Consider the following 26,361-nt stretch of genomic DNA (forward strand, 5'->3'; position numbering starts at 1 on the left):
GCCCCATTTCCGCTTGATGATGAGCGCGTGTGTTGCGCTCGAAATGTCGTGATATATTTAAATTTTATTTGTGATTTATTTAAATTTTATTTGTGATTTATTAAAATTTTATTTTATTTCTACATACGTGACTTTACCAAAAGAACCAATGAGTATAGTAATTTCTGCGGTCACGAAAGCTTCAATTCTAGATTATATTGGAGATGTAGTTAACAAAAAAAATCAATGCACAGTACATGCTGTACACTACCGCATGTGCTAACCCGTAGGGACAAGTCTGCGGCGTTTTGTTTGCGCTCCCATTGGTTCTACGCGAACGCGTTCACATTGAGGTGAAGGTCGTTGAAATGACTGTTCGCAGAATATCGAATCCCATTAGGAATCGCGGAATTCCAAAGGCAGTCGTCGGTCACGCGGTCAAGTCACGCAGCGACGCAGTCACTGACGCTCGAGACGTGCCGTGAGTCGTCACCGGTCGATCCGTGCTGTCGCGTCTGGAGTGGGGGTCGAGTGGGTCTGATCGTGGATGTCTTGCAGGTAGAGAAGAGTACTGTACTCTTTGGTTCTTTTGGTGAAGTCACGTAGATGAAAAATAAAATGAAAAATAATAAAATGAAAATAACTCAATTAAATCACGACATTTCGGAGGCAACACAAGCTTCTGTCATCAGGTGAAACAGCCACAGCAAAATTGTTCCACCTGATTACGAAGCTTGTGTTGCCTCCGAAACGTCGTGATTTAATTTAATTATTTTCATTTTATCATTATAATGTTTTTCATCTACGTGACTTTACCGAAAGAACCAAAGAGTATAGATCCTTACAGTCACGAAAACTTCAAATCTAGAATAAAGAGTACTGTATTTTCAAAGTCTCCGCGACGCGTGTAAAATGCCACTGCCCTTTACGCAGCCGCCCATAAAAGTGACGCTTTTCATTCGCGAGCACACGTCAGTGAAGGGGACGCGTTCGGGTTGCACGCTCCTCGCGAAATAAAATTTGCCCGTGGCCGTAGAAACGTAATGGAGTGAACCGTATGGGCCGTGTGAGCTGGAGCAGAAGCAATTTGACCCACGCCAACGAGTGCCCTCGGCATCAGTGAGGCTTCCGTGGACCAGCAAAAACCCAGGAGGACAGAGTCAGGGGGCGGGGTGCCCATGTGATCAAGGGGGGGATGCGAGGGACAACAGAGCAGCTTGCAGCAGATTACGCCTGCCTGATGGGATGGGCCCTTGATCTCCTCTGAGCTTGACAAATTTTGTAATCGTGGGAAAAGGCCAATGTTATTTATGGATATTTACATTCATTGTAATTTCATTATGGGCACTAGAGCTTCAAATGGTCGTTAGGTGAACAAACTAAATTTGGTAATTATCATTTAATGTGCTGTAATTATTCACATAAAGGACAGTATTTTCTGTTAATGGGAAGTGTTTTAGTGAACCACTTAACACGGACGCTAGTTTTAATGCACCGTGTAAACGCAACCGTTAACTACACACAGGAAGAGCTGTAAAGATTGATGATGCACACTCGTTTAGAACAAACATCATAATCGTCAACACTCAGAGATGAGTGCAGCAGTGGATTAAAAGTTGCTTGGTCTGCCCAGGCCCTTGCGGTTGAACATGCATTGTGTCAGACAACCGACAATGGGTCAGGAGCAGCTAGCGAGCACGCTGTCTTTTTTAATTTTCTCTGTTCAATAACTCTGGCTCCACCGCAGCCTCACAGCAGGGAGGACATTTATAGACGTACTTCCTTTTTTTTACAATGTGACTAACTCCATCACTCCCCACCCACCCATCCCACCATCCCACCCATCCCACCAACACCGATCCCCCCCCCCACCGAACCCCCGATTGCCCCCCACCCACCCCTCACTCCCACCCCTCACTCCCCACCAAACAGGCAGCCGGTGCAGTCAGCAAATCGTGCTGGTGGCGTGCGTGCATCGGGAGAGCGCTGCGAATCCGAGCTGCTGCTCCTCCTCAAGCTTTCTCCATGACGCTCTCAAAGGTAGGACGTTGTTTGCCATCGGGCAAAGCGCAACAATATTCCGCATCATTCATTCAATTATTCCCTTTCTCTTATTGTGGTTTTGTTTTGTTTTAAACCCATCCTTCACGCCGCTAAACCCCCATCCCCCCCCACACACACACATGCCGGCGTGCAGCAAGAGGCGCGGAGGCGATTTTAGCATGCAGCAGCGGTTATGATTTAGAAGGCGTGGACAATGCTGTGTCTATGCACGTCCGCTCTCATTTCTATGGGAGCTGCGGCTGAGCCGGCGTCTGAGCCGGGCCGTGTGGTGAGCGTCTGCGTCAATCGCCATTGCTGAGATTAAGCTCCGTCCGTTTGGCCAAGGAGGGACATTATGCTGCATGTGAAGCAAGCAGCCAGATGCAAAGCACCACCCCCTCCTCACTCGGCGCAACGAGGGCTTTCAAACCGGCACTTTGAATGCACAGACCGCGGCTTGCATTTTCTGGGTTTTCATTCGGGCAGGGCAACGTCGCGCAATTCAAATTGCGTTCTTTCTCGGGTTTTTGGGGGTTTTGCGGGGGGGGGGGAGGTGCGGAGATTTGTCTTGACTTCACGTGGACGTGCGTATTACGTCAACAACAGCAAAATTTGGTGGGGCGTGTAGAGTTTTCACAATAAGCCCCGTTTGCCATCGAGAGCGTGACTCTTGTGGATGGCGAGTGGCGGCTACTATGGAAGGAGTAGACCAGAGTTGCCCCAAAGTCCTTGCCACGGTTCCCACGTGTTGTCCCAGATTAAGGACACAAGACCTCCCCCCCCCCTTCAACCGATTGACAATATCCATGAGAAGAAAAAAAACACCTGTTGGATCACTTTGCCAACGTTATCTTTCTCAAGGTAACGGCTCCGAAACCTCCTTCATCCCCACATTGCAGTTTTTGTGCGTGGTCGAATTTTTGTCTACAAATATTGATGGAATGTAATGGCCGCGGCCAGTGGAAGGCCCATGTGTGGTTGCAACTTGTATAGGAGGCTTGTGTTGCTCACACAGACATGGGGCCTGCAAGATGTGTCCTCTAGAGCAAAGAGAAAGCTCTGAGAGAGTTTAGCAAGTAGGCTTCTGACCTAACTGGACAGCATATTTCCTTCACATGTGTGAGTTTATCACACCAGGAGCCACTTCGTTGCCTGATCAATTGTGGCCAGGTCACCTCTAAAAAACGAGCTAAATCGCTCATTGGACCTTACCTGCTGAAATATAAATATTTTAGTTTAGTAAAATAATTCGTCACGCATCTGCCAAGAAATTTGTGAGATTTGTATTTTTTTCAATAAACCTTTTGTTAAGTCACTCCTGGATGAAGATCTCCCGAATGCATGACATTGAGGATTGTTGGACCATACTTCACCGCTCTTGTTACTACATATTGGTGAAGTGTGAGAGACAAAAACTCGTTCACATATCACTCATCACTGATGTTACTCACAGCCAAGAATCAAATTGAGATAGCCTGGTGAATAGTGCAGTGGACTCCATTTAGTGTTTTCCAAAACCACACTAAATGGTGATGAGTATACTGTAATCAAGATTCCTAAGTTAATCGCTTAAAGGTGGGGACATTTAACATCGCAAACTGATCTTATTTTTACAACCCCAGAAAGGGAGTGGGACATTTTTCAGATTACCAAATATTTGGCATTTTTATTTATCTAGCACTTTACAGTAAAACATAAGAATGTACAGCCCTTGGTCAAGCCACTGCTGGATGAAGGCCTCGCCATGCCGTGTCTGTCACGGGATTTGTTTTTACCAAACTTCCCGATGCTGCTCAGGGCAGGTTAGTGAAGGGAGGGGTTGCCCCAAAACCTCGTCAGATGTCACTCGCCAATGATCTTAACCATGGCCGGGCAATCAAACTTTGCTTACCGGGTTCAAAATACAGTACGACAACTACCGTGCCACCACTTATCATGCGTTTATTGTGACAATGTGTTTAAACGTCTCTTCAATCCAACGGCTTCGTTTCTTCTTTGCAAATGTTTTCGCTGCAGCACTTCAGTGCTGAGAAGAGACCACAATTGTGCCAGGCCCAACCATCACCCGTTAGCCTACGCTGCCTCCCGGCCTCTGCCCTTATTAACCCTTCTATTGTAACTCATTACTTTGCTCGTACCTCGTGTTATTTCTCTCGGCTGCTTCGAGTTGATCTTGCCGCCATGCTCCGGGCCGTCTTTTGACCCCCCCACACTGCTTCCTCCTCTCACATTTGACACCGGGCGAGTGTCTCGGTGTGCGCCGTTGCTCTCAATGGCTGTTCGCAAGTTCGCCACGTCCGATCGAGGGACGCATGGGTGGGATCGTTCGCCTGTGCGCAAGATAAACACATTCCTGCCGGGTTGAGCTGGTAGGATTGTTGGGTTGCTCGGTCAATGGCCAGGGTCAACGACCGCGTGGTGTATTCCGCAAATATGCCCGACTGTGAGGGCGGGCACAAGCCGGCGTGAGTAGGTCAAACGTTGAGTTGTATAAGGGCACCACGGGGTGACCAGCCCCTCCCCACCCAGCCCCACCCCACCCAGCCCCACCCCTCCCACCCCCCACCCAGCCCCAACCTCCCCACCCAGCCCCTCCCCACCCAGCCCCTTCCTCCCCACCCAGCCCCTCCCTGCACGACGGACGGACACAATAATCCCCTGTGGGCTGGTGTAACCAAAGGTTCCTATCAGTATTATTTAGCCTCATCACACAGCGCTCATGAGAGGTGCCCAAATCAGGATCTTTTTTACGTTTTGGTATTGTATATGCGGACAAATGTGTTTTCAACAACTCTCCTGCATTTAACGTCAGTTGTATTTGATTATAAACGAGCGTATACAGTTAAGGGAACTTTTATACAATGGTGAGCCAATACATTAATGGAAAAAAAAAGAATTCCAGATTTTTACAAAAGCCCTCTCTATGATGGGACACTTCCCCTGCAGCCGCTTCCTGCCACTATTGTGTGTACGTTCTGTGCACGTGTACGAGTGTTCGTGTGTTTGTGTTTATGTACGTGTCCGTATGCATTTCAGTTTTAGAGCAGCGGTGCAGTGGTGAACGCCCTGAATTAGGAACCCAGTGACCGAAGTTAAATTCCCTGCCATGGCTTACATCTGTGCTGAGTAACATCAGAACTGATCCTGGAAGCTCTCCTCGGTCAACTCGGCTTTAAATTACGACCTCGTGCAACGTGTACACTTTTAAATCTAGATTGAAAACTTATTTCTTTAAAACTGCTTTTTGTGTTCAGATTGTTGTGCCTCCCCCGCATCTCCGTATGGCTACGTACGGTGCGAAAAAAGTCCAACATACGTACACATCAGAACTGGGGAGACAAAGGCAGCCCGGTCATGGTACTCGGCACACCACCCCCTCATTCGCCATGCTGGCTTTAATCGGTGCTCACGAATAACAATTCAGAATCAGAATGTTTATTTCTATTGGAGGAATCCGATGAGCTATAAAGCTTTTATTCATAGATGTCCACCAGGGGCGGGTAAGAACGTTACAACAACAAACAGTACAAGAACGCGGTAGCAGTGCAAAGTACCAGAAAGGTAAACACATCATTCAGACGCTGTCTTTCCGACAGACCTGTTCTTCACCTGAGGACGGCTGCTTGCGTTGTGGCCGAAACGTCGTGAGAATTATTTTATTATGTGTTATTTTTACCATTTTATTATTTCCCTTCTACGTGACTTTACCGAAAGAACCAAGAAGGTAAACAAATCACACAAACAAATACAACACCAAACCATCCCCATCCTACCAGGCAAAGCCCACTGAGGTATTCATTAATTTTTCAGAAGCGACCTGGACATAAATGATATCTCAATAAAGTGGCCCATCATTTGGACATTTATCACACCAAATTAATCGAAATAATCTCAATGCACGTCCTAAGGGTCTCGGTGAGTTACGTGGAGGAGGGGGTTCTATATTTTGTGTATAGTACACGTGTACCGTGAGGTATGCATGAATGGGAGAGTGATGTCAAGGGTACAAATGCTGTACTCTGATCCCATCCACCGGGCCTCAATTCCTGCAAAATCATCAGTATTAAATTGCTATCTGGTATAGACTTTTAAATTCAGTCGTTCGATGTGCCCGCCGAAATAGGCACTTACTATAATCCAGCCTCCGTTGTTTGTCTCCATTATTCTGTTCAACAACAATGGCCCAGGAATGTTATGCTGCGCCCATGAGAGAGAATCCTAGGCCCAGCTTTGGTGCCGTTTTTTGTGCATTACAGCGCGGAATTGAACCTTGCTCCTTCTGAGATCGTAGAGTAGTTTGCCGACGTCTATGCTACTACTGTGGTGCTGGTTATACTGTAATCCTCACGGATATTACGCTGCCCTTCTGTTACTGTGTTCGACTATTTTGCCTCATTTTTTGCTTTATACTCCGTCCTTTATGAATAATTATCATCATCGACATGAAGGTCTCTCCGTGTCGTTGCCATCCCTTGTGGTCCCGTGATGCCAAATTCATCTCACTCCTGCACATAAGCTAATCTTTGCATTGGTCCATCAGCATTCTCACCCATCGGTGATCAACCCTTCTAGCGACGTGCACTGTAAAAAACAGATTATTAGTAATTTTCAGCCCTTGGTCAATCCACTGCGAGATGAAGAATGGGGAACAAGATCTGTTCAGGTGGCCAGGTTCACAGCGCAGAGCACGATCCATTGTGCCACCCCTCCACCCTACCCTTTATTGTATTAATTATACTACTTCATTATTAATAGCAAAATGTTCTCTGTTGAATGCACATGCATTTTAATAAAAACCAACGAATACGTCTTCAAATGACTTAAACAGTTCCTTAAATTAGGTTCCATCAATGGCATTATAATAAATATGAAAGCGAATTTTTATAAATATATAATTCGTTATTAAAGAAAGGTAAAAACTCATCACTGCTTTTAAATTAACACGGTCTTAAATTTATGTTAACTGCTACAAATCAGCATCTGAAGACCATCTACAAAAAGACAGGGAGGGCAAAACAGCATTAAATTAAATGTGAACAGAAAATCGTTCTTACACAGTATTCTCCACAATCACAACTTCAGAATCTCACAGCATGGGTCTGAAAGAGGTCCACTGTGCCTGAACCTCTCAATGAATCTCATGTCTCTCTCCCCACGCAGTGAATCTCACATCTCTATTTCCATTCCTTGGAACGCAATCGTCCCTGCCTGTGCTGAGTGGATTCCGAAGGGCGAACACGGTCCGCTGTGCCTGCCACACTGCTGTTTCTTGCCACGGTTGCCCAAACTATTCGGCCCCCGGAAACACTGCTTCATCCACACACCCGCTGGCATAACCGCTCTCGTTTGAGCTCTCTGTAATTACTCTGCCACCTGGCGCTCTTGTCTGTACCGCCGCACAGAGTCCCACGTCACATTATCAGCTCAAGAAAATTGAAGCTTTGATTCTTCACAGCGCGGCGACATATTTTTTTTTTAAATCCTGCCGCCGCAATTGCTTAGCCTGCAGTGTCTCGCGTTCGCGCGAGTTCCACTCAGCATCAGTATTCTGGGCGCGCCTCTTACAGGCGGTGGCACGCGGGGCGTGAAGCCCAGTGAATCGTTGCGGCGCAAAGCGAGAGCAACGCGTGACCCTCGACGCCCACGCACAACTTTGTTGTCGTAGACGTGTAAGAGCTCCACTTGTGAGGTCATTTCAGGTACAATTTTCCGACATCAACGGTGATGATCTTTTTTTTTATCATAATTGGCTCACGCACAATCCCCTTGCCCCCCCCACCACCACCAATCCTGCCCTTGGAATGTGGGATACAGCGGGCTGCTGGCTGTGTGGCTGTCTGCCTGCCTGCAGAAATACGTTGCTGGTGAAAGTGTTCTTGCCACGCAGCCTCTTTTCACGGTCAGTCATTCAATCCCACAGCCACCCAGTAAATTCTGGAGGAAATAAAATAAATGTTGTTATCACTGGCGTGTGTACATGTTTTTTTCACCAATAGGTTCTGATTCATGAGCACACCCTCAACTTACCATTGTTCTTAAAGAGGTAGAACACTGGACGAGCTTTGAGCTTGGTGCAATATGAACTTGGTGACCTGAGTTCAATTCCCGGCCACAGAAAACCTCGACAGCAAGTGACATCTGAACTGATTCTGAACTCTTCCTTCACCGACCTGCAACTGATCTGCAGTATGGTCAAACAGTTCCCTTGACTGACACATTGTGCAGAGACCTTCATCCAGCAGCAGATTGACACTGGACTGAAAATTGTAATTGTATTGTTATTCACTGTAGAAAAAAAAAACTCTAAGTAACTCCCTATATCACTAATATGTCCCTGGTCTCCGGATCAAATACTGCACTGCAGATTGTAAATGCTAATGGGCTTTTGCCTGTTAATTAAATGACACTGATAGATTGATCGATGGATTGCTTTGATTGGTTGGATTGATTGAAGTTTAAAGAGCCTCCCCACGCTGCAGGACAAAAACAGTCTTCACAGCTGTCCCCCAACATCGCTTCATATTAATGTAAGCCACGTGGACAATTAAATGAAAACACACACACGGTTAGTGCCATTCACAGACGCCTTTAGACCGTGGGTCAGAGGGCAACGGATTTTAGGTTGCCTTTGTACCCTGTGTACCACAACAAACACACAATTATTGGTCAGTTGTCACCAGAAAACTCAGGGGGGCCCAAACAATTACAAAAAGGCATGTGTGTATGTTGAACCTCTTTGGCACGTATGTAGCCAACCGCGCTAATCGGAGGCGGCGGCTTCGTTCGATACTTTTTCAGTGCCCAGACCCTGAGTAGCATTTAAGCGAAATATATTTCGTGGTACAGTGAAGGCAACACGTGCAACTCGGAAACATAGTCGCGTCTAAATTTCGATTTAAAGCTTTCGTGACTGCAGGGATTCATATTATTGGTTCTTTCGGTACCGAAAAAACCAAGAATATAGTCGCGTCTATTAAGAAAATTAAGTGTGCTGGTAGATAGTTTTACTATTTACAGCATGTTCTGAAACAATAAATTGTAGGACCCAACAATCACCTTCCTCCTTCTTCACTCGCACTGCTCAGCTTTGGAACGCCCTCCCGTCTTCTCGTTTCTCAAGTGCATTTTGCCTCGCTAAATTCAAGAGACGTGTTAGCTCTTCTTTAACAAACTATCGTGAGTGCTCTCGCTTGCTGCTTTTGAATTCTCTCCCTATTTTCTCAATTCCCATGTTCCTATAACCTTGCTAAATTAAATAAATGTGTCTGTTTGTGTCTGTTGTAATAACGATTGATATCATTCGCACTCTCTGTTTCTGACCTCTTGTATGTATTTTGGCCTATACTCTGCAACTTTGATTGTTGTTTGTACTCACAACATTTGGGAATCTGGATGAATCTCGAGTGGCTGCTTGCATTTTAATCCTTAAACTCGCCATTACTGGATCAGGAATGATATCCAGTGGACGAGAATATCAACGGAATGGCAGCCGTAGGAAGGGAGCTGACATGCCCGAGAAGACGGCGACTGAAGCTTGAGCAGCGAGGTCACTCGGGGTGCAGGAGTGAGACGGAATGTGGCATCACGGGACCTCAGGGGGATGGCGGCGGTGTGTGAAGACCTTCATCCAGCAGTGGATAGAGGATCACTGATGATGTATGGGCACAGCACAATTTCTGACATTATATTTACTGTAGAGTCCTTGCATGTTTCACGTGTTTATTTTCATTAACCGGTGAGAATTATGTTGCATGGAATGATGCAGTAATTGTTCCCCTCTGTTTACATTGCTTTACTTTACACTCTTAAGCAAAATGCCACTTAAGGTGTTTTATTTGTGTAAATGTCGAAAGGCGTTGCCTCAATATAACCCCGTGCCACATTAATCAGAATTGTATATGAGGCTTAGCTTTTACCATTCTCTCCGTATTATCCCTTAGCAGATTTTTTTTTAACAATGGCACGATTTGAGGATGGCATGAATGAATGGGTATGTAGATGGTAGCTTGATTAATGTGTGCGATTGTATTTTATGGATTATAAAGTTAAATGGATAAGTAAATTGATTTAATGTTCCGCGCTGCTAAATGAATGCTTGGATGGACACAGAGATGGATGGAATCTGAATACATTGGCATAAACAGTTAGATAAGACATTGGGGTATAAAAAATGTATTACGCCTTCACAGCTTTAAAAGATTAAAGGAGGAATTTACGGCGCATTAGTGCTATAAAATATACACTCAGCCAATGGACAAAGAACGAGCCGTGTCAGCAGCAGTCACCAGTAATTCAGCCCTACAGACAGCTGCTAGCTGCTTTGCTGAATACAAAAGCAACTCGCTCGTTTCAAAAGGGTGTCCTCCACTCGAGTTCAGCGCGGAGATTCAAAGCGCTCCCCGACAAAACCGAAGCTGGGGTGGGCTGGACGCCCGCGCTCGTGCGGTAGATCTCGGAGCACCGAAGATACAGAAAGCGTCTCTCGTTTTTGTTGTTGTTGTATTTAATGAAATGGAGGGTAAAGGTCGCGCTCCTATAAATGTGCGCATGGTAAGTCACGTTGTTGAGCTAATGTTTGGGGCCAGGTGTCTTCTGCAACATAAGCTCATAGCTCAGTGGGCTTTACCTGCGAAGATAAAATTCTTGTTAATGATTTGTTTACCGTTCTTATACTTTGCACTCCGATCGTGTTTTTTTGTATTTTTATTATAAAGTTCTCACCCACCGATACTGTGAAAAAGATCTTTATAGCTCGTCGTATTCCTCCGGTATAAATAAATATTCTGATTTCACTGCGGATGTTACCAGTGGAGAAAAGCAATGAGGAGGAATGATTTAGTTCTGATTCACACGCTCGTAAAAAGGCCACACGTTTTGCCGAATGTTGAATAACGGAGGGGGCACGTGTTTATCAATCAGAAATGGGTAGATGTGTGTATATTGAACTTCTTTCCCACCGTACGTAGTCAACCGTGCTCATCGGAGGTGCGGGGCGAGAGACAAAAAACTTAACACAAAAAGTAGTTCTATATAAATTAAGCGTGCAAGCGGTTCAATTGTATCTGGGCCCATAGACTGGATGGACCCAGGCGCTGGTCCTATGAAGAGGGGGGGGGGATTGGACAGCGGATGTCCCGATTCATGTTTTGCACCAGGGCCCATGCCCACCGTGGTACATTACTGTTAGATAGTTTTACTATTTACAACATGTTCTGAAACAATAAATTGTAGGACCCAACAATCACCTTCCTCCTTCTTCACTCGCACTGCTCAGCTTTGGAACGCCCTCCCGTCTTCTCGTTTCTCAAGTGCATTTTGCCTCGCTAAATTCAAGAGACGTGTTAGCTCTTCTTTAACAAACTATCGTGAGTGCTCTCGCTTGCTGCTTTTGAATTCTCTCCCTATTTTCTCAATTCCCAAGTTCCTATAACCTTGCTAAATTAAATAAATGTGTCTGTTTGTGTCTGTTGTAATAACGATTGATATCATTCGCACTCTCTGTTTCTGACCTCTTGTATGTATTTTGGCCTATAATTTGCAACTGTGATTGTTGTTTGTACTCACAACACTTGGGAATCTGGATGAATCTCGAGTGGCTGCTTGCATTTTAATCCTTAAGCTCGCCATTACTGGATCATTCTGCTGGCAAGCGCATTAAGAGCCAGTTGACCTCACTGGGCATCTCCACTTTGGCACGGATTCCAGCCAAAAAATGCCATTGCAATATCGAGTACTGGGAACTCACGTAACCGCTCCAAACAACTAAAGTCCATGATTATTAAGGAAACTTATTTTTTTTCTATGAAGGATGATATGGCCAACCCCATTTGTCATGATTGTTTTGGCATGAGGGTGACAATCGGAGACCCTTCTTAAAATCAAAGTTACAGACCAACAACCCCCTCGGTGGGATAAATGAACAAGCCAACAATTTCTGCAGATAACCAAGTTCTCCACTAGAGGGTGAGAAAGGTCCTCCCAATAAGGAAACCACATAGCATTTGTTTTTGTTATAAGCGACGTGAGGTGTAGAAGGTGATGTATTCATAAGAAAGCAGGTACAACGTGGCCCTTAAGAGAGTGAGGCTGTTGTAGAATTGTGTGTTAAGTCTGGCTGTGTTGAATTAAAAAAACGTAATCTGCTCAACAATAGCCCTACAGACTCTACTGGAGGTCAAAACAATGTAAACAGGAAACGGGAACAAAAGTGGAAATTCGGGTTGTTTCAAAAGAGATGCACATAAAGAATAGCGGGGGAGGGAGGGAGAGAAAAGGGAGGGGAGGGGGTTGGTTGGGTGAGTGAGCTTGTATGCGCATGGCCTACTTAACCATTGTAATGCGTCCAAAACGTTATTTTGTTGCCAACGTAAGAAAACTGGAGTGCAACGGACGAGAAGAATGCATCAAAGAGGATGTTCTAGCAAGAACACACAGTAACTCCTCAAGTCAGAAGAGCATGCACGGCTGCAGATGCAATTGTGGCTCTGATAAATGAATGAGTCGAAGCATCGCCTCTCGTAAAATAAAAATCTCATCACAAACCGGTCGCCTTTGTGGAGACAATGCTGTCCGTTCCGATTGCTTGCACGGGAGTTCCATGTTCGAAATACCCCTTCCAGCCCACCCGGTGGAAATTCGTTAAGGAAATTGCCTCGGTTGGCGATTGGGCGGCAGAGGATTTCCTCTTCACGCGATCTTTTGATTGAGTAGCCCATTAATGTGCCTCTCCCACAGACCCAATATCACAATTGGAAGAGAAAAAAAAATGTCAAAACATATATAATTATTAACATGAATAAATGTTCCCAAACACACGTGTGGTTTCACAGCTTACCAAAGAAGATAACCCCTCTCACCGGCCTTCACCGAGTTAGGGAAAGCTCTGTACAATAAATAAAAAAAACAATTATTAGCCATTGCTCCATATGCCGGTGAAATAGTTTGTTGTGATTATACCAATGCATCGATTTATGGATTAAATTCAGCTTTTATGTTCATAATATATGCATCGTTAATTTTTTTAACGTATGGATTGATGACTTATTATATGTGGAAATGTTATGCTAATTATATGTTAATGTCACGTTGTCGGCGAATGGAGCAAGCAAAGCTGTACAAACGAGACACATTAGACACAAAACAGTACAGGGTGGTCCACATGTCTTGTGACCCCCCCATTTAATTTTCTAAAACTTTATATATTTTTTTAAAGTAAGGTTTATTTAAAACATAAATAAATATGCATAGAGGAGAACAAATGTTCGGGGTCAATTAATTGGGAGGGTGACGGTGACAAGACGTCTGGACCACCCTGTCAAACAACAAGGTACAAATGAACAAAAAGAGACAAAAACGTGATTTCTTGAACCGAACCTCAACAACAAATTGTGACAACTCGTCGGGTCTCTGGGGGAAGGATGCGGCGGATGGCGGCGGAAGGTGTAAGTCATTACATGTCTGGTTGCCATGGAGTGTGCAGTTAGCCTGATTTAAGTACCGCTCCCGTGGCTGCTAAATTAAACGCATGGCAGACAAGGCTGCCTCTCGTGCCAGGACCCCAGCCAGCCTCCGTCATCTCTGCTCATCACGCTTCCTTGGCCATGATTCGAAAATAACTGCCGATGCACTGCGCCCCCGCGCAGGCGACATGGCCTCGCCGCCATCTAAGCCACCACCAACGGCCGGGCCATTCTCCCCCCTGTGAAATTTGTTTTATATGTGTAGGGGTGTTAGAGAGAGAGCCCGTTATGCATGGCAGCCTATGGTAAACAAACACAGTAGGCGGGGCTACATGTGTGCACAAGCAGGTGCCCTCTGCGACGTCCGCGCCAGACACCCTGGGGGGTCGATTCGGTCGTTATGATCCCCCGGGGCCCCACCCCTCAGGGAGGGGTTGGGTATAAAAGGGGAATGTATCGAAGGGCTCGGGAGTGATGTTTAGCTAAAGAAGAGGAGGCGGAAGACGTCTGAGATAGAGCCCTGGACTCCCCCTGGTACGCCGTCCTTATCAGGACCGCGCAGGCTCGAGCCAGTGGCGTGGTACCAGAGCCAGAGCCAGTGCTGGTCTGGACTCTGGGTACCGGGCCCGACTGACCAGTGTCGGGCCAAGATAGCCTCCCCTAGCCCATTAGTGGAGGACTCAGAGGCAGGCTAGGGTTAGCTAGAGAGGTGTGTCCTCAGATAGACGGGTGAGGGGGCCGATACCCCCTCAAATGTGTATGTCACAACGTTGGTGTTAAATAAACAAGTGTGCCTCCAACTCCGGTGTGAACGAGTCGTGAGCGTTACTACATCTGGCGTCAGAAGTGAAACAAAGTACGAACATGGATACACGCCGGACGACTCGAGTCGGGGTACCAGAGGCAGAAGACACCACTGCAGTCGGAGGGCCCGAGACGGCTGAAGATGCCATCGACCAGCCGGGGCTGGGCGCATCCACGCCACAGCAGCTGGAGGAAGGGGAGCCGTCGATGGAGGGGCTGAGGGAGGCGCACGCGAAGCTGACCGAGCTGCTGTACGCCGCAGCCGCCATGCTCGACACCATCACGCAGCTGGGGGCTGCGGGACCGCCACGGGGCAACGGCAGCCGACGATCACAGCGCCTTCCCGCCATTTCCACGGAGCAACATTTTGAAACTCCCGCCATCGCTGCAGCTGCTGTTGAGGGCGTGGCCGCTCTAAGCATCGCGTCCAACGGCGGGAGTACAGTACCTGCCGCGTCACCACCAACGGGCGGAACGTCACCACGGGTGCGACCGGCGATGCCATCGCTGGTTCGTGCCGACGCTGAGTTGAGTGAGGCGGACGAGGGAGTGCGTTCTTCCTCTGCAGCCGCTGCCTTACATCAGCGGCTACCTCCACTCAAGGAATTTGTGGGCGAGGATGGCGACTGGGGCGGCTTCCAGCGGCGCTTCCTCGCTCACCAGGAGATGGCACAGTGGACAGACGCCGAGGCTCTCCGCGCGCTGCCAGCACTTCTCGACAGCGACGCCCTCGCCACTCTAACATCGGCTTCGAAGGAGAGGCGCTCCACGCTGCGGAAGGCGATGCAGGTGCTGTCGGCGGTATATGGTCCACCATCGGACTGTCGCCAACTCTTTTACGATCGCCAGCGGGGGACGAAGGAGTCGCCCCTGGCGTACCGCACAAGCCTCCTGGCACTGGCGAAGGAGGCCTTTCCACGAATGGATGACGAGGGTGTCGACGCCATGGTGACAGAGAAGATACTTTTGCTGGCGGACGACTTAGACATCGTCATTGTCGCACAGGACGATGCAGAGATGTGCTCCCTCCAAGCGGCCCGTCTTCTCCACGCAAACCTGTCCTCTCAACGACGGAAGGCCAGCAAGGCGGCGAGCGGGCGTGCCGTCGCTGCAGCCACCCTCCCGGCGGAAGAGGTTTGCGCCATCGACCATCAACGGCAGCATGGAGCGGGAGTACGGGAGGACCGGGCCGGTTCAAGCCGTCTACAACATCCATCGTCGTCACCAGCGCTTCCACGCTGTTACAACTGCGGCATCCGGGGCCACGTCGCCTCGGGGTGCCGCTCTCCTGGGCAGCGCAGGACGACACCTCAACGGGACGCCGGCCCTCGTCACAAGCTCCACCATCATAATCCGGCGAGTCGCGGCACCCCTCACGTTTGGCCCACGCACACGCCCGTCGCACACTTAAACACCGCAGCGAAGGGGGGGCCAATATCGCGTACCATGGCACCAACACGCACCGCTCTGGGTACTCAGATTGAACCCAGCCAGTGGTCCGTGTTGGCCCATCGGGTTGTAGCCGCGTCGTCAGGGTCGTCGGCCGTTGTGGGTCACATCGATGGGGTCGAGGTGCGCATCCTGGTCGATACAGGAGCATCGGCGACCATTATTTCGGAGTTGATTTATAACATTCTCCCTGCCCAAAGCCGTCCTTTGATGCCTGTTAACGTGCCATTCTTTGCTGCTAACGGGGGTTCACTTGGCATCATCGGACAAATTCGAGCCCAAATTTGTGTCGGGGATATTAAATTATCTGGGCCGATTTTTGTTTCCTCCTCGCTGGCGGTTCCGTGCCTGCTGGGGACGGATTTCCTGGCCAAAATGCCGATTAGGATATTAATCGACCAGGGATGCATTGAGCTCCCATCGGGCCGACGCATGGCGTTTTTGCCATCCCCCGCTACGAGCCGGACGGCGTTCGCGACGGTGCCGGCGTTCGTAGATAGAACGGTGCGCGTTCCTCCGGGGGCGCAAATGTTAATTCCTTTGAGACTTCGGCGGCCCTTCGCTAAGGGCATTGGGGCTCAAGGGGTTTTGCTGGGACCGTCTAGGGCCGGGGTCAGTGGACCTAATTTACTCCCGGCCCAGACCATAGTGAGAGGGGATGGAGAACCCTTCATCGCGGTCCTCAATGTGGGCTCGCAGACGGTGGTGGTCCCACAGGGGACCGTGCTTGCTCACGCAACGCCGGTGCCCTGTGAGGAACCCGTCGCGAGTCATGTCGGCGCTGCCCCTGCACCGCGACCACATTCAGACAGCGATGAAGGGTGGCTCGAGGCGCTTTGCGCGGGATCGACGGACCTGTCAAATTTAGAGCGCCAACGTCTTAAGACACTACTGAGGGAATTTTCCGACGTTTTCAGTCGGGATAAATACGATTTGGGCTGCACTCATCTGCTGCGTCACCATATTGATACGGGTGACAGCGCGCCAATACGCCTAAATCCTTTTCGGTTGAGTCCCGCCGAAAAGGACCATGTCAAATCGGCTGTTGATGACATGCTAGCCGCCGACATAATTTCTCCCTCCAACAGCCCTTGGGGAGCGCCGATCGTCCTGGTTAAGAAGCAGGACGGTTCGTTGCGGTTTTGCGTTGACTTTCGGCGCCTTAATAAAATTACGGTTGCCGACGCATACCCGCTCCCACGGATGGACGAATCGCTTGACGCCTTGGCGGGAGCGCGATTCTTCTCCACATTGGACTTACTTTCGGGATTCTGGCAGCTTCCTCTGGACGATGATTCAAAGCCTAAAACTGCTTTCCGTACTCCGCACGGCCTGTTTCAATTCAACCGGTTGCCGATGGGCTTACACTCAGCGCCGGCAACTTTCCAGCGGTTGATGGAATTGGTTTTGGCTGGATTGCAATGGGAGTCGTGCCTGATTTATTTGGATGACGTCATTGTCTTTGGCAAAACTTTTGAGGAACATCTCCAGAGGTTGCGGGCGGTTTTCCTAAAGATGCGGGCTGCTAATTTGAAATTTAAGCCCCAAAAATGCCATTTGTTACGCGAGTCGGTGCGTTATTTGGGGCACATCGTGGGGCGCTCAGGTATTTCTACCGATCCCGCCAAAACGCAGTGTGTAAGCTCCTGGCCGACTCCCACCTCAGTGGGAGAGGTTAGGAGTTTTATTGGGTTTGCGTCGTATTATAGACGCTTCGTCGCTAATTTTGCGACTATCGCCAAACCCCTGCATGCTTTAACATCTAAAGGGGTTCGGTTTTGCTGGGGTCAGGAGGAGGAGGCTGCTTTTTGCTCCCTTCGGGATGCTTTGGTAAACGCTCCTCCCCTGATTTACCCTGATTTTTCAAAACCGTTCTTGCTCGACACCGATGCGAGCAACACGGGTATTGGGGGCGTGCTCTCCCAGGTGGTTGACGGCGTGGAACATGTGGTTGCGTACGGCAGTCGGGTGTTGTCTCCAGCGGAGCAACGATATTGTGTCACCCGTAGGGAACTGTTGGCAATTGTCCATTTCATCCAACAGTATCGCCCATATCTGTACGGTCGGCGTTTCACCGTCCGCACAGATCATGCGGCACTGCAGTACGCCCTGAGGGTTCAACAGCCATCGGGACAATTGTCCCGATGGTTGGAGGTCCTCCAGGATTACGATTTCCAAACCACATACCGTAAGGGCGTTCGCCACACCAACGCGGACGCTCTGTCACGCTTGCCAACCGCCTCCGAGTGTGCATGCCTCCTGGGGTCTGGACGTTGCAGGCCTCCAGGGGACACATCGCTACCTGTCTTGGCGGCCGCCAACGACGACGATGCAGTGGTTCCTAATTCGATCGAACAACAGGGCAAAGATTCCCTGTTGGGGTTGCCCGTCATTGAATGGGGGCGCCTCCAGATGGAGGATGTCTCCCTCCTCGGGTGGCGACGTCGCGTTGGCGGTGCGGCGGGGGGAAAAAGAGGTGGTTCCGACGCATGGGAAATGTGCCAAGGTCTGCTGATGCATTGGGACGGGAAGTCACGCCGACATCGGCTGGTGGTCCCTACTGGGTTGCGGGGTAGGGTGGTATGGGCCGCTCATGAGCGCCTCCTACACCTGGGGACCCAAAAGACTCTCGCCTTGTTGCAACTTGATTTTTATTGGCCTGGCATGACGAGGGATGTTGGGGATTTGTTGGGATCATGCCCTCAATGTGCACAACGCAAACCGCCGGCACGGGAGTCTAACCCGCCTTTGCAATCGATCAAAGTGTCCAGGATAAACGAGCTGGTCGCTCTGGACATTTTGGGACCATTCCCCGCCACCCCCAGGGGGAATAGATATTTGTTGACTGGTGTCGAGTATTTTACACGCTGGCCTATGGCCTGGCCTCTGGCCAACCAGTCGGCAGCAGCCATCGTGGAGGCCTTTGTTCAGGGTTATGTCCTGGACAAAGGTGCTCCGGAGAGGTTGCTGACCGACCAGGGCAGAAATTTTTCCGGTAAACTACTCAGACAAGTCTGCGATCTCCTGGGCACAAAGAAAATTCGGACCTCCCCATATCACCCACAAACTGACGGGATGGTCGAACGTTTGCATCGCACTATCTCGTCCATGTTATCACAACAAGTTTCGGACTCGCAAACGGATTGGGACCTACAAATTCAGGGGGTCTTGGCGGCGTACCGGATGGCACCCCATGCAGCTACGGGGTTTTCTCCCTTTTACCTCATGTACGGCCGAGAACCAGACCCGCCTGTTCGTGCCCAGTTGCGGATCCCCGTGCCGCAGGGAAAAACTAATCTGGCTGACCATGTTAAATTTAATCTGGACAAATTGACCGAGGCACAGGATGCTGCAATGCAAAACTCTGACCTCCGTCAGAAGGCGAATGAGCGCCTCAGATTGAGTCGAGCGCACATACTGCAGTGGAAGCCGGGGGACAAGGCATGGTTGCACTGCCCCCAGGTGCCACTGGCAACCTCCTCTAAACTGGTGCGGCCGTGGCGGGGCCCTGTGGAAGTGGTGGAGGTGTTACGTCCGCAGTGCGTGCGCATAAAGTGGGGGAAGCGGAGATGGTTCGTGCACCCCTCTAGGTTGAAACCCTTCGCAGCGGTACACAATCCCACTTCACACGCGCGTGGCCAAACGTGTGGGGGGTCGGCCGACTCGCTGGGTCCGTCTCCGTCGCTCTCACCTAATGCCTTGCCGGCTGTGCCACCTTCAGGAGCATCGGGAGTGACGGGCTCACGCCCGATCACCCCTCCTGCGGATACCGAGGGTCACGCGGAGTCGGATGAATGCTCACCCCAAGACGGACAGTCGCCACCTGATGGTCCGCCACGCGGGGTTACCCCGTGCGAGGGGCCCGCTGCAAGGACGCGCGCTAAAATGCGCAAACTGTTGTGAGGCCGGAAAATGTGTACATAGCTGTTGTGTTTATTGGGTGTTGTGTGGGTGGTGTGTTCCCCACTCCTCGGATGTACATATGTTGGGTTCACCGTGTGTTGTGTGTGCGTGGTGGGTTCCCTGCTGATTGTATATAGGCTGTTTTTTTTTACGGAATTCGTATTTATTCGGGGGGGGGTGCGTCGGGTTGTTTCTCATCTTGTTGTTGCGTTCTTGTTCTGGTTCCTGTTATTGTTCAAAAATAGTGAGGCACACGCGCGGTCAGGGGGTGAAGGCACCTTTATTGTCAAATTTTTGTATGTTGGCAGCCGGGACGGCTGCATGCTATGCGGGGGGGAGTGATGTAGGGGTGTTAGAGAGAGAGCCCGTTATGCATGGCAGCCTATGGTAAACAAACACAGTAGGCGGGGCTACATGTGTGCACAAGCAGGTGCCCTCTGCGACGTCCGCGCCAGACACCCTGGGGGGTCGATTCGGTCGTTATGATCCCCCGGGGCCCCACCCTGTATTAGGTATTGTTAACGCGTTTTCTCCGTTCTCTTGGGAGTGCAGAGTTGCGCGCCGCGTTCGTTGCGTCTGTCCACGCGCAGGGCACAGGCAGCTTGCGTGCGCCGTGCGATGAACTTTCGTCGCTCGTGCCAACACTCGCGTTAGTGCGATGAGCGTAAAATTATGCACGGCTCAGCCCTTCCGAGCGACATTTAAAATGGCAATGTTTCATACAAGATGTTAACGGTCAAACTGAATATGTCTCTTTCTTGCAAGCCTCAATTTTGAGTTTCACAGGAAGCACTGTTCACATCTTAACACGAGTCCACGTGAAGTGGCTTCCCAGCTGGAGCAGTTGGTGCACTCGCTGCTTGAGCCCGTTCAAATGTTGTCACCAGTCTCTATTGCTGCAACAGCAAGCTGGCAATTTTACACTCTACACATTTTCCGTAGGCAGCCACTGGAAAGTGTGGAGCTTGAGCTCGGCTTTTGGCTTTAGAGATTTGTGGGTTCCCCTGAGCCGAGGTCTCTATGCTTGGGAGGTCAGCGAGCGGCACACAGGTGCTCCACACATCCTGGTCCTGCGTGCAGACTTGGGAGTAGGGCTGCGGGAATTGAAGTGTGCACTCGTCGTGACCAGCCACCCCGGCCTTACTTCAAAATCCACAACGAACACAGGGCAAAGTACGAAGCGCTCTCTCTCTGCCTTGCCCGCGCATCATGCAGTGACAAAAGTCCTGCCTCCCGCAATGGGGTTCGTTTGGAAATGTTCACGAGTGTCTGCGGTAATCAAAAACAGGCCAGCGAGGGTCAGATAAATTACTGCAGTGGATAATCGAACAACATCGATTTCGGAAGATATTGGGATAATGGAAATCGCGAAGAGGATTAAAGCATCTGAGATCCTTGTAATGATGACAGCAGTGAGAAAAACAGTGGTCGAAAGTTCGTTGATGATTTTTTACAGTGATAGTCATGATGATGATGGAGTTAATGTTGAACACCCTGATGATGAGATCACATAATAAACATTCTTTTGGGCAAAGTTGTTCATTTATACACTCACGATTCTGCATACATCCTCGCAAGCTTCCTAACCTCCCTCCCGCTCACACCACCCCAATTCCGCGACCCTTGTTTTTTGATCCGCAGATGTCGTGGCGTCCTCAGTATCGCTGCTCGAAGTTCCGTAACGTGTACGGCAAGGCGGGCGGGCGCGACCACTGCTATGACTCCGTGCCCGTCACGCGCAGCGTCAACGACAGCCACTTCTGCGCCGTCAACCCCAAGTTCATCGGCGTGGTCACGGAGTCGGCGGGTGGCGGCGCTTTCATTGTCATGCCGCTCACGCAGGTGACCCCTACCGTAAATCCATTGCCTCGACAATAACACCGCCGTAGACGGACAAAACAACGTGCAATAAGTGACGTTTTGGGCAATGTGCCTTCTTCATAGTGGAGAGATTTGACTTCTGCTATGAAGAAGGTCCATTGCCTCGACAGCACTACAAATAACAACCACTACCCACAATGTCACCAATTGAGATATTTTTCTTTTAGGGTTGCGTTATTGATAAATATATTTAAATGTTGTAATATATGCTCCACTATCAACGCAGTATCACACGAAACATTGTTTTTCTCCATCCATGGCCCCACAGCGTCTGATGAGTCACCACTACCTCCGTGATGTGTTCCCCTTGCGATGTCACAAATCAGCTTGGCTCCTCAAACGGTTCGCAAAAAAAGTATACGTGGCAAAAAATAATGACCACGTTCGTCAATGGTCTTAAGAAGAACCATTGCTCTTTCATATTTTATACAATTTTATACTTTTGTAGTATTAGGCAGTGTTGTTCATATCTGTGCTTATGCATCACTGCCAACTCAGTCACTTGTGTGTATTTTTATCAATATACTATATAAGTTTGAGACTGGAGGCACGGAGTGTAAAGCGCATCATGCCATTAACCGGGCTATCTGAGTTCAATTCCTGACTAGGGTTAACATCAGCTGCGAGTGATTTCTTCACCGGTTCACACGTCACTCGCCGCTGGTGTTAGCCGTGGCTGGGAAACGAACTGAGGTCTCGAGGTTCATAGCGCAGTGCAGTTTGTTAACCACTGCGCCACTGCTCCACCCAGCTGAAATAATAACGTAATAAGACATTAAAAGGCTTACCTTTGATTGTGGCTGTCCTGTACAAACCCTTGGCCTTTAAGGAAGCTACATCCCCCAAAAACAAATAGCTTTTGTCCTGTACATATACCGTGCATAACTTGGCTGGTTGATTCAGGATGCCTATTATACTGTAAGTTTGAAAGTTGGCTCGTGGTAAATACAAATTAAAGGGAATATTCGGGCGATCTGCCGTTCTGCTATAGCAATGGCACTGCCGTGCATCTGCCTACATTTCCGTGTTGAACCGTTTGGATTGCGTCTTTGAATTGAAGAGGCGCCTCTGCCTTGCATTGGTAGGATCACTGAAGCCAGGGCTCAGCAATACCGGTCACATTTGCAGTACATCTCACCTGTTTTATCATGCGGGCAAAGCTATTAGTCTCTCTGTCTATCTGTCTGTCTCTATCTCTGCTTGTTTAAATATATCACCATTTATCACCCTATATATCTGTTTACTTGGCTCTTTCCCTGTCTATCTGCCTGTCTGATTTCCAGGCTGTCTGACTGTTTGTTTGGCGGAGAACCGTCAACACATCGTCGAAAGAAATGTTACGCAACTCAGCTTGTTGACAATTCAATTATGCCTGCTGCCATCCTACAGCTCAGTGTCACCTGCTATCCTTTAATTTTCCCCAGAAGACAGACTTTTTTCACTGGAAAAGTCTTGCTCGTATTTTCATTGAAGCCATCATTTTGTTGAATGCACCAGGGATGTGGAATCTACGGACCCGTGGGTCGTGTTTGGCTTGCGATTTAATTGCATCCTATCGTGCGTAGACACATGAGCCCTACCACTTAGAAACCACCCATAACATTACATGTATCATTCACTCCAAGCATCTTAGCGTCCTGGCAACATCCGCATTTCTGATTTTAGCACATTCAGTCACTGCTGTCATTTACAAGGGCCTCTTTATGTTGAACTTCTCTCACACCGTACGTAGCCAACCGTGCTGGCTGAAGGTACGGCTGTGTATCAATATTTGTCCTTTCAAAGACAAAAATGTTGCCTTTGTCCTGCCAAATACACTTTTTAAAGTCCAGACAACGTTCTCCGCCCCCTTGCATGAACACAACTGACAACCTCTTGCCTCTGCTGCCACACTGTGGAGTGCCTCGAACACTGCACGCCAGAGGTCACTTCGCCTTTCTGCCGTGAAGCGTCTCGGTTTGTCCCCCGGAGTTGTCTGAGATTTGCGATAATTATCGTCGCGTCGTTCCCCTCCTCGCCCTCCCCGCGTCGCGCAGACGGGCCGCGTGGACCCACTGTGCCCGCGCGTGTGCGGTCACCGTGGGAACGTCCTGGACATTAAGTGGAACCCGTTTGACGACAACATCATCGCCTCGTGCTCCGAGGACGCCTCCGTAAGTCGCTCTCGTGCCATCCCCAGGGAGACGGTAACCCCGCGGGGTGATCGTGGATGACGCAATGAACGGTGGGCAATTACGCTTTCATGGAAATATCTAAGCGATTCTTAGCTGGTCTTTTAAGATGTGACGAAAGTTACATCGGTGGCCCCTCGCTAAGATGCGCGTGAAATAAATATACTAAAGCTCGACTGGGTGTTGGAGATTTACACGGCGACCAAATGTATGTGAATTGCACTTTTTGAAAATGTTTATCCGGATAGATGTATCGGGTAAATATCTGTCAATGGAAACGTATCCGGCTGTGCTCGGTGACGGAGTTTGGATGAGAGGCCGACAGGTTTGACACGACATGAGATCAGAGGGAAATCTATTGGTGGCGAATTAGGAGTGATCTTCTCGCATATGGCTGGTTTCTCTTGGCACCTTGGTTTTCTTTTCATTTGCAAAGAAAATTGGCCAAATAAACCAAGCAGGAACCTCCTAACACAAGAGCCATCAGACTCAGTGATGATTTCATAGGTAAAAAAAACCCTATATTGTTAATAATTTTGCAAGTCATAATTCACTCCTGTAGTTATTTAATTAACTGGTTTGATTCAGTGCCACGATTCAATTAAAATATTTTTTTTAAATGTGTCTCGATTTTGCAACCTCCTTTGTATCGTTTTCATTCGTTGTCTCATTAATGCAGTTTAAATCGTTCCACTAACTTACCTAAATTGAAAAAAATTGTTTCTGACAAACTCAATTCAATCGATTCCCACATGTACAATTCAACGAATTCATCACGAGCGTAAAGAGTCGATTTTATTCAATGAATCGATACATTGCTGCATGTCCAGTATTTTTAATGCATCCTTTGTACGCACTGTGCTCCAGATGCCCGTTGTAGAATTAATTCACAGTGATGGCTCCGTGTCGGTTTAGCACCAATGTCTGCTGCAAAGCCCCGGGAGAGTGAAGCAAACAAAACGCAGTGCTAATTATAAGCGCACAAAAAGTTACAGTACAATAATCGTACGTCGATGGCATCAGCCCGATTTGCAAAAACGCTCGCCCGTTAAATTAAGCGCAGAGGTGTGGACATCACTGGGCTGGCGTAGCGCGCCCGGTTCAACCTCAGGGGGTGAGGATGAAATGTTATTTATAATACACGGCGACTCGTTTCGGGGAAACAACATTGGTTGCTTTCTTAATTACACGCTGTTAAATGTCTCTAAAATGAGAAAATGCGCACGTTCAAACTGTTAAGAGGAAGCAATTCATCGTGGGCAGGACACGCACGGCACGGCTAGAAGGGATAATGACCGACGGTCAAGGATTTACGACGGAGTGTCAAAACCAAGAGATGGAACGCGTCCGAGAGGACGTCCACCGAAGAGATGGAGCGGTGACGCCAGCTCGTGTGCAGGTGTGAGGTGGATTATAATGAGTGGTGGCATAGCGGTTAGCGCTCCGTGCTACGAACCGGCGACCAGGTGTCGATTCCCGCTCACGGCCACCACCAGTGACGATTATTTGAACCGGTACCGGGGCTCCCCTAGATCGACTCAACCTCAAATGAGTACCTGGTGCGGTGTGCAAACATTGCCAATAGGGAGACAAAGGCGGCCGGGCATGGTGCTGGCCACCCAAACCTTGTGTGACGTGCCGGCCTTCATATGTCCTTGTTAACAGCACTTGCCCCAACAGTCTGTGAAGGCCATATGGGGGGACAGGGTCCTTTTTTTGTCTTTATTACATCGCGTAATCGTTGGAGCTGACGACCACTTTGGCATACTTACATTCGGCACTTGATTTAGCATGGCTGACGACGAAAACGGAATACACGTCGGGAATGATGCATTATATACGTGCAATTTAACGCCACTGAAACATGGCATACACCGGGCTGTCTGACAACATGTCTCGGGAGAGGGACAACTGCCCTTTCTTGCCTTCCCCCCTTTGGGGGAGTGTGTCTGCTGGTTTGTCAAGGGCACACTGCACTGTGTCTTGACGTAGGGCAAGCCCAGCGAGGCGACCGTGCGTGCGTGCGGTGCGCAGGCGAATGTTGACTCCAAACTCGACTCGCAATTTGAAACAGACACATTGCTCATAGGTGCCCATACACCTCAAGGATGCGAATCGGTGAATACAATGCGATCAACGACTACATTAATGATGAGAAGAAATAATGATGAGGCACGTTCCACTGAAATGTCGTGATGTTTCATTTATATTGGAAAAGCACACCCTGTGCGTGTCTTAAACTGCCGAATAGGCATTCGCTGTTGTTTTGTTCTCCCCTTTTAATTATTGATTCCAGTCTCCATACCCTTTGCGTTTAATAATTTCCGCTACAACTTTGGCATTACGTATTTTATATTTTTTACAAACGTGCCTGCGTGTGTTTGTTTTATTTGTACAACGCTGTGTTTTTTGCACCATACCTATTGGCACATTTGTGTTAACGTGATGCGTTTTGCACCGACTCGTTTACGCGCATCATTGCATGTTCTCCCCGTGGTCGCGTGATTCTTTTTTCTCTGGGCCCTCCGGTTTCTCCCTGCACATTTATAAACATGCATTGAGATTATTTTGGTGCTATAAATGTCCAAATGTTGGTCCCACTTTGCTGAGCTACCATTTGTGGCCAGGTCGCTTCTGAAAAAATAGGTTTTAATACCTCTGGGCTTTGCGTT

General features: G+C 48.9%; 1 protein-coding gene across 2 annotated transcripts in view; it reads left to right on the forward strand.

Annotated features, from left to right (window-relative positions):
* The first annotated feature begins 1,911 nt into the window (after positions 1–1,911).
* The window catches only part of CORO2B (coronin 2B), a 41,878-nt gene continuing 17,428 nt past the window's right edge, over positions 1,912–26,361 (forward strand). The window contains exons 1-3 of one of the 2 annotated variants that reach the window (XM_078886007.1): positions 1,912–2,019; positions 21,279–21,479; positions 23,555–23,671. In XM_078886007.1, the coding sequence (XP_078742133.1) occupies positions 2,005–2,019; positions 21,279–21,479; positions 23,555–23,671 (333 nt within the window). In that variant the 5' untranslated portion in view covers positions 1,912–2,004. The remainder of the gene's footprint in view (positions 2,020–21,278; positions 21,480–23,554; positions 23,672–26,361) is intronic. The other variant, XM_078886008.1, reaches the window with a different exon arrangement.

This window comes from Lampetra fluviatilis, chromosome 3, assembly GCF_964198595.1.
Source record: "Lampetra fluviatilis chromosome 3, kcLamFluv1.1, whole genome shotgun sequence".
NCBI classification, from domain to species: Eukaryota; Metazoa; Chordata; class Hyperoartia; order Petromyzontiformes; family Petromyzontidae; genus Lampetra; species Lampetra fluviatilis.